At 44.5% G+C, this 9446-nt stretch overlaps 1 protein-coding gene across 1 annotated transcript in view; it reads left to right on the plus strand.

The window, feature by feature from the left end:
- WAS (WASP actin nucleation promoting factor) overlaps positions 1-7246 on the plus strand; it is a 28472-nt gene extending 21226 nt beyond the window's left edge. The window contains exons 4-12 of the mRNA XM_073640410.1: positions 3487-3583; positions 3978-4019; positions 4100-4150; positions 4286-4475; positions 4775-4817; positions 5370-5523; positions 5695-6104; positions 6699-6813; positions 6952-7246. Coding sequence (XP_073496511.1) covers positions 3487-3583; positions 3978-4019; positions 4100-4150; positions 4286-4475; positions 4775-4817; positions 5370-5523; positions 5695-6104; positions 6699-6813; positions 6952-7007 — 1158 coding nt within the window. The 3' untranslated portion in view covers positions 7008-7246. The remainder of the gene's footprint in view (positions 1-3486; positions 3584-3977; positions 4020-4099; positions 4151-4285; positions 4476-4774; positions 4818-5369; positions 5524-5694; positions 6105-6698; positions 6814-6951) is intronic.
- The last annotated feature ends 2200 nt before the right edge of the window (positions 7247-9446 follow it).

The raw sequence follows: 9446 nt of genomic DNA on the forward strand, positions 1-9446 counted from the left end.
GGCAGTTGTTGACAGCCAGCATCAACAAGGCCGTCGGTATTCAGGTCAGACTCCACACATAAAACCTCAGGAGTGGACATGGATGTCAGACATATGTACCATCCTCCAAAACTTTGAGGACTCCACTAAGATGGTGAGCGGCGATGACGCCATAATTAGCGTCACCATCCCGCTTCTGTGTCTTCTGAAATGCTCTCTGCTCACAATTAAAGATGATACATTGCAGGAGGAGCACGATGAGATGGAGCAAGGAACCATACAGGGTGATTCCACACAGCCCAGCCTCATCTCGTCCCAATGTGGATTGGGTGACAATGAGGAAGAGGAGGAGGAAGAACAGGAGCTAATTTTCTGTGCTATGAACGGTACTACCTGCATAACTGTCATACCGTCTGTTCAGCGTGGATGGCCTGAGGACAGGGAGGAGGAGGATGAGGAGGAGAGCATAGTCAGTTGTCCTCTTGGTGAGGACACGGAAGTCTTGCCTCTTTGAAGTCTGGCACACATGGCTGAGTTAATGTTACGCTGCCTTTCCCGTGACCCTCGCGTTGTCCAAATTTTGGGTGACAGTCATTATTGGTTGGTAACACTTCTAGACCTACGCTACAAGGAGAACTTTCTGTCTTTTATTCCCGCGCAGGACAGGCCCAATAAAATGGGGCAGTATGAGAAGGCCCTTGTTGCGAAATTATTAAAAAAAATTCCCATCTGAAAACGCTGGCGGCAGAGGTCACAGTTCGTTGGACAACCAAGGAGTACAGGCGAGAGGGGCACAAATGCAATCGAGCAGCGGCAGAGGAACACTGTCAAAACTCTGGGACTGTTTTCTCAGACCCTCCCATCGCACAAGCCCTGATGCGCGATGTACTCTCCCAAGGAGGGAAAAGTTGCGGAAGATGCTGAAGGAGTACCTTGCCGACAATACCAACATCCTCCGTGATTCCTCTGTGCCTTATAATTATTGGGTATCCAAGCTGGACACGTGACATGAACTGGCTCTCTATACCTTGGAGGTCCTGACCTGCCCTGCCGCTAGCGTTTTGTCAGAGTGGGTTTTTAGTGCCGCCGGTGAAATTATAACCGATAGGCACATCCGCCTGTCAACTGAAAATGCTGACAGGCTGACTCTTATAAAAATGAACAAGGGCTGGATTTGGCCAGATTTCTCAATACCACCGAATAATAGCAGCGTAACATAAACTCAAATACAGTGTCTTTTTTTTGGGAGGTCTAACTCTATTCCCATGCACCTGTCTTCACGCCCAGACATGGGTATACACTTCCTGATTTTGTCTATTTGTTCTTGTCCTCCTCCTTCTCCGCATCCTCATCCTCCACCACCATATCACTACCATATGTACCATATCAACACATCTACATCTCTTGCAAGGGGCATTGGAGTTCCCCCAAATTTTTGGCAGCTGTTGCTTCACTGCATAGGCAAACAGTATGGGAGACCCACTTCCTAATAATGGGAACATTGTTTTCAGGAGGCCCTCCGACCTCTACGTCTCTTGCAAGGGGCATTGGAGTTCCTCCAAATTTTTGGCAGCTGTTGCTTCACTGCATAGGCAACAGTATGGGAGACCCTCTCCTTTCTAATGGGGAACATGTCGTTACTGTGGCCCAGCTCTATGTGTCTTTAAACTGTTAGTAGGGTTTATCCTAAATTTTGGCAGCCGTTACACTCACAGCATACCGTATAACTGAATAGCAGACCCTCTCCTTTCTAATGGGAACATGTCGTACTCGTTACTGTGGCCCAGCAATATGTGTCTTTAAATTGTTAGTGGGGTGTTTCCCAAATTTTGGCAGCCCTTGCAGTCACAGCATGGGCATTACCACTATAGGAGACCCGCTCCTTTATAATGGGAACATTTTTTTTACTGAGACCCTCCTCTATGTCTCTTCAAAGGGGTATTGGGTTGCGTCCAAATTTTTGGAAGCCCTTGCAGTCGCTGCATACACAATAACAGTATAGGAGACCCACTCGTTAATAATGAAAATAACAAAGCATAGCCGGCTGATGGCTCTCTAACAATAGCGAGGGCCGACTTCTGGCCCTCTAAGAATAGTAAGGCTGTAAAAATAGTGTTTGTGACTTTCACAATCCCCCCTTTATAAATGAAACAGGATGTGTCTGATGATGTGTCACACACCACATGGCCAGATAATGTTGTAAAATGTTAAAATGACATTTCCCGGTGAATGCATTTGTCTTGGTTGAAAGCAATGCAAAAGTGCAAAAACGCATCAAAAATGCTACGTGTGAACATAGCCCAAGGTGTGGAGGAGCATTTTTGGTTTTGGTTATTTATTTTGCCTTATATACAAGTCATTATCCTGGAAAGGATGTTCCTTAACATATTTCCCAGGAAAATCCATTTTGGTTTTGTTTTTGTATGTTTGATTGTGAGTCCGTAAAAGTGGTGTAATATCTCTGACAATGTTGTTGACAGCAGTGACCTGGGAGTCAGAAATGCTTTCAGGGGTCTTCCCCATGCTGTTCCCATGTCATCTGAGCACTGTTTCCATCGATTTGGGCAATTTTTAGGCCGGGGGGAGCCGCTGGAAAAATGCTCGAGTTTCCCACAGACTTACATTGGGCTCGTTACTCGGACCGAGCATTATAATTTGCTCGACTCAAACAACGAGTACCCGAGCATTTTAGTGCTTGTTCATCACTAGTTATCAGTCCTTATAGAGGAGGAGGTGAACTCTGATATCACCAATTGTGAATGGTGACTCCTGTGAAATCTACTGTATATAGGTGTTATCTGTCATTTACAAGAGGGGGAGAAGGTGAGCTGTGACAATGACTGATAACACCACTTTATATAGTAGATAACAAGATCCACCATCACCAATAGATCATGTCACATCTCACCTCTTCCCCCTCCCTGCACATATCAAAACATATCTAGAAAACTCTCCTGTAGAAAACAATGGGTCAAGGCCAGTGTATATTCATGTGATTTTCCTCTACAGAACAGTAAGTAGGAGTTTAATATTAGGCTTAGAGGCCAGTGTGAAAACTGCAAGAGTTTTTTTTTTGTTTTTAATATGATCTGAACAATGAAAAGACTTACCAAAACATTTAAAAAAGTACTGTAACAGAATAAAAAACAATGATTTAAACAATAAGTAATTTTCTGTTGCTTCAGTCCCTTTAAATCCCTGTCCTGCACTCCTCAGGCTGTGCCCTGGGCATAAACAGTGAATCGGTCCAAAGTGTTTCCTTAAAGACAAATTCCCAACACTGACATGTTATATCCACAGACTAAGCAGCCATACAGTATATGTATCAAAGATGTTCTCCACCTGAGTGCAAAACAGAATCCCCTGACCCGCAACCGCCTGCTACGGTGGGACTCGTATCCTGTGACTGTCATTAATCTCTGTGTCCCCTATAACAATCACTTCCAAAAGTGGAGCTTAGCTGCCTTGCCAAATCCATGAATGTAACACTGAGCACTCTACCCCAAGGAATGCCAGGCTGGTCTGAATTTTGCCAATGAAGAGGAAGCTGAAGTATTTCGAGCTGTTGTCGAAGAAAAACTGCAAAAGAGACAACACAGACAAGGTATAAAGTGGAGGTGAAATGTTTCCGATTGCTAGGTGGCACCAATGTATTGATGTGTGAAGCTTGCAGAAATAAACTACGACTAAAGGAAAATGTTATAGGGGCATCAGGCTGTAATGTAAATGGTGCACACACAGACCTAGTTATAGAAGGAAACGGTGGCAACCCATCAATAAACCCTATGATGCCCAAATGCCACCTTAGCACATATAACATTCAGAGGAGTAATGATAAATCATACTATGAAAGGAGTGCTTAGCCGTAGATAACAGAAAGGAGAACCCCCTCTATTGTATCCCCCCTCTTCAGAGAGCAGGAGCATCAGGGTATTTATGACGTTACGCCCCTGTTGTGATATCTGTGCAGCTTACATTATCATGTCATATTCTTTCAGAAAAACGCCAAGCGCTTCCACATCCTCCGCCAGTGTCAGACGGTAAGTGGGATGCCACCCGAGATTGGGTGCACGCAAGAGGATAACAAGTAAGTAATTGCTTCTTTTTCTACTATTTGCAGAAAGGAGAAATACCCTCCCCCTACCCCCACCGCCAGGACAATTCTCCAATGGTAAGATAAAAAAGGAAATGTGAGTATCTGCATTACCAACATCAGATGGGTACAGCCTGGGGTGGAAGCCATAGCTCTGCTTGGGGTGGATATTTTAGCTTTGTGCAAGGCTTTAATACCTGCTAATCGCTCTAGGTCCTCCAAGTCCACAACCTCATTCACCGATTCAGAACCCCAGCCTTAACATGACGGCAGTCAGTATCCAAAACCCAGATATCACGTTGGAAAGATACCGAGCCCTTCCCGTACCCAGTGATAAATCCAAGAGCAAAAAGGGGAAGAAGAAATTCTCCAAGGCCGATATCGGAGCACCGAGTGGTTTCAAGTAAGAACAGACAGGCCTGTACACAAGCAGCAGCTAAAACTCCTGAAATACTGCCATTACTACAAGTTGGGGGGCCTCTTGGTTTCCTGGGCCCCTCATTGACAGCATTCCTAGGGCTGTGTAACAGTCTCAGAATAGAGGTGGTGGCAATGGCCACATCAGTATGCACTATGCTGGAGGAACACCTCGGCAGGGCAATACCTAGGTCTACACCAATAGTGTTATAGTATGTGATCCCCTACTTACTGGGGTGGGTTCGTTACAGTGTACACAACATAATATCTGTTGCTTTTTTACAGGCATGTCTCTCATGTTGGCTGGGATCCAAATAATGGATATGATGTAAGTATGTCCAGTACCTTCCACCTTTTTATATATGGGCTCCCTTGTCTCTCCACTGCACACAGAAAAGTTTGAGAGGTGAAAAAAGTTTTGAATGTTAGCGCCAATATGGAGTACGCTGGAACGAGAAAATTATCTGTGCCATAAAAGTGGTGCAAAGCCTTTGATGAATTCCTCTGCTCAGAATCAGTGAATGAAAAGTTGTTCTAGACACTCACCTATTGCTACTCTCATGCAGATGTAGTTTGATATAATGTATCAGTGTAGATAAGAGCCATCAGCCAACAATCCGGGACAGTAGAGGATTTTTCGCACTGTTTATAGAGGATTGCCTAAAATGATACATTAGAATAATTGCAGAAAAGTCACAGTAAAGGGAAAGTGCTTATGTTCACTGCAAACAAACAGATCTTGAAAATGGAGAGCAACCAAAACACAAAAGAAAATTCTGAAGTTGCAAAAGTTTTGATTGTGCCCCATTAAATGCAGGTTTCTGACTGTGTCCCCCATCCCTGGTCTCATGGTGCCCCCCTTCTATAACCTTACAACCAGGTAAACGAGTTGGATCCAGCACTGCTCAATCTTTTCAGCAAGGCAGGGATAAGCGAAGCGCAACTACAAGACGCAGAGACCTCAAAGCTGATCTACGACTTCATAGAGCAGCATGGAGGGGTGGAGGCTGTAAAGGAGGAAATGATGATGAGAGGTGAGGATGCCCCAGGGGCATGTCCATTATATGAAGCTGACATAATCCACATGGAAAGGCTCCAATTTCCAATTGGACATGCGGGGAGAATCAGGAAAACCTATAGAAAACCAAAAGCTGGAATCCCATAGGGTTATTTTCTGTTTGCTAACCACATTTTTTTCTCTACAGATTCTGCCCCACCACCTCCTCCACCCTCCCGCTCTGTGCTATCTCCCACCCGTCCACCACAGGGAAGAGGCAGAACTGGCCCCTTACCTCCCCCCCCAACCCGAGGCTCTGGTGCACCTCCACCCCCTCCGCCATCTCGCAGTACTCCTGCTCCACCACCTCCCTCTGATTTACACAGAGCTCCACCCCCGCCACGAGGTGGTGCTCCACCGCTTCCACGAAGTGGGGGTCCACCTCCTCCACCTCCACCACCACCACCACCACCAGCTCCAGAACCTCAGTTTCATGGTGGACCGCCTCCTCCGCCCCCTCCAGTTACATCAGGAGGTCAAGGACCACAGACATCTCCTGCCCCTGGTGGTCGTGGAGCCCTTCTGGACCAAATCAGACAGGGAATCCAACTGAACAAGGTGAGCAGTCATGAAACCACACACATACATTACAACCCCCATCATCAAGCGACTACTGGGCACGGCCATAATACAACTGAAATGTTCTCTATACATGGAGCACTAAAACCCCCAATATGACCCAACTAGTGGACATGACCATCATGCTCTTACACTCTATAATAGAAAACTACAACTCACAATAAGACCCAAAGCTTTAAAAGAGATTATCAGACAAAATGATCTAAACTCCCCTGCTCCAATCCCTGCAGCTCCTGCGGAGGCTGCTCCGATGGGACAAGAAGCGATGACGCCCCGAACTTCAGTCACCAGATTGCTGCAGCCAGACATGGGCCTCAGCAGTCAAGAGACTACAGAACAGGGCGTCATCGCTTCTTGTCCCATTGTAGAAATGATGTTAGTACAGGCGAGTACACATCATTTTATTAATTTCTTATCCATTTCTCACTTCTGTATTTCTTTTTTTTGTTTGTTTTATGTCGGACAACTCCTTTAAAATTTTGCACATTAATGGAGTGGACTTGATAATACACAGAACTATCTATTAAAAAAAAAATAAAAATACATTTTGAATAATTTTGCTTTGCTTTTCAGGTGACAGAACCAGCGGACGTGCCCACCTCTCCTCAGTCTAATGCAAGCTCCGAGGGGCTGGTGGGAGCGCTCATGCATGTAATGCAAAAGAGAAGCAAAGTGATCCATTCTTCAGGTATTTCTCACCATCCTAAAAATCATGTGTCAAGTGTTTTATGCCCTGATGCAACCAATGTTTTAGTGGTGTGGGGTTGCTATTACCCACCCCACCACCAATTGTTATAAATACTCACCGTGCCTTCTGTGTCTTTAGATGAAGATGATGACGAAGGAGCGGAGGATGACGATGACGATGAGTGGGATGACTGAGTTGCCAACGGCACACGGGATCTTTTCTCTGGCTCTTTATGTTGCTATAAATGTACATCTTCTGCTAGTTTTGATATCCGCTGGGAAAGTACTTTACACTTCATAAATCTTACTAGAAAACATAAAAGATGTTTGTTAGTGACAGAAATAATAATTTATGTGCACAATACAAGTAGTTGTCTTTCTGAGAATTGTCACACAGCAAGAAAACAATAAAAAAAATGATATTTTCACTGCAATCTTCATGCTGGTTGATTATCACTATGAAAGGATCATAAACCCAATGTCTATTTTACTTGCTGCATGCATAGTTTTTCCTCAAGGGCAATTCCTGCAGCGTGAATAGAGATGTCCCACAGTTCATTTTCAGGATTGTTGGGGGTCCAAGGTGTCGGACCCCCAATAATAATTAAGTGATGGCATCTAACTGCGCCTTTAAGAAGGGCGTCATCAACAATGCAGCTCAAGTTAGGCAGAATGACTTCTTAAAAGGGATTGTCCGGCACCAACAGTCTGCAGATTAGTATCTGCCAAGCTGTGCATGCTCCACATGGGGCAGGTGCCAGCTGTATGTCGCTGCCAGCGCCTGCCACCAACCAGAGCCAGCTCAGATCACTGCTGCTTAACCATTTAAATACCACTGACGGCAGCATTTAAATGAACAATACCCATCACCACTGTCATTCTGTTATCCCCACAGCCGGGCTTCACAGTGATTTGCCCCATTATCCTGCATTCCAGTGACCAAACAATCAAAGGTTGGGTGCTTACAAAAATAATGTGTATATATATATATATATATATATATATATATATATATATATATATACACAGTACAGACCAAAAGTTTGAACACACCTTCTCATTTAAAGATTTTTCTGTATTTTCATGACTATGAAAATTGTACATTCACACTGAAGGCATCAAAACTATGAATTAACACATGTGAAATTATATACTTAACAAAAAAGTGTGAAACAACTGAAAATATGTCTTATATTCTAGGTTCTTCAAAGTAGCCACCTTTTGCTTTGATGACTGCTTTGCACACTCTTGGCATTCTCTTGATGAGCTTCTAGAGATAGTCACCGGAAATGGTTTTCACTTCACAGGTGTGCCCTGTCAGGTTTAATAAGTGGGATTTCTTGCCTTATAAATGGGGTTGGGACCATCAGTTGTGTTGTGCAGAAGTCAGGTGGATACACAGCTGATAGTCCTACTGAATAGACTGTTAGAATTTGTATTATGGCAAGAAAAAAGCAGCTAAGTAAAGAAAAACGAGTGGCCATCATTACTTTAAGAAATGAAGGTCAGTCAGTGCGAAAAATTGGGAAAACTTTTAAAGTGTCCCCAAGTGCAGTTGCAAAAACCATCAAGCGCTACAAAGAAACTGGCTCACATGAGGACCGCCCCAGGAAAGGAAGACCAAGAGTCACCTCTGCTTCTGAGGATAAGTTTATCTGAGTCACCAGCCTCAGAAATCGCAGGTTAACAGCAGCTCAGATTAGAGACCAGGTCAATGCCACACAGAGTTCTAGCAGCAGACACATCTCTGCAACAACTGTTAAGAGGAGACTTTGTGCAGCAGGCCTTCATGGTAAAATAGCTGCTAGGAAACCACTGCTAAGGACAGGCAACAAGCAGAAGAGACTTGTTTGGGCTAAAGAACACAAGGAATGGACATTAGACCAGTGGAAATCTGTGCTTTGGTCTGATGAGTCCAAATTTGAGATCTTTGGTTCCAACCACCGTGTCTTTGTGCGACGCAGAAAAGGTGAACGGATGGACTCTACATGCCTGGTTCCCACCGTGAAGCATGGAGGAGGAGGTGTGATGGTGTGGGGGTGCTTTGCTGGTGACACTGTTGGGGATTTATTCAAAATTGAAGGCATACTGGACCAGCATGGCTACCACGGCATCTTGCAGCGGCATGCTATTCCATCCGGTTTGCGTTTAGTTGGACCATCATTTATTTTTCAACAGGACAATGACCCCAAACACACCTCCAGGCTGTGTAAGGGCTATTTGACCAAGAAGGAGAGTGATGGGGTGCTACACCAGATGACCTGGCCTCCACAGTCACCAGACCTGAACCCAATCGAGATGGTTTGGGGTGAGCTGGACCGCAGAGTGAAGGCAAAAGGGCCAACAAGTGCTAAGCATCTCTGGGAACTCCTTCAAGATTGTTGGAAGACCATTTCCGGTGACTACCTCTTGAAGCTCATTAAGAGAATGCCAAGAGTGTGCAAAGCAGTCATCAAAGCAAAAGGTGGCCATTTTGAAGAACCTAGAATATAAGACATAAGAATTTATTTTTTTTGCCCAGTAATAAAAAGAAGGAAAAAAATTGGTGTAGAAGCATCCATAGAAGTCTGAACTATGAAAATAAAAAAATATTTAACCCTTAGCTTATAGAAAAAAAAAGCATCAGAATTGCCA

Source organism: Phyllobates terribilis, unplaced genomic scaffold (assembly GCF_046119375.1).
Source record: "Phyllobates terribilis strain yellow unplaced genomic scaffold, ASM4611937v1 Scaffold_7__3_contigs__length_470593459, whole genome shotgun sequence".
Lineage (NCBI taxonomy): Eukaryota > Metazoa > Chordata > Amphibia > Anura > Dendrobatidae > Phyllobates > Phyllobates terribilis.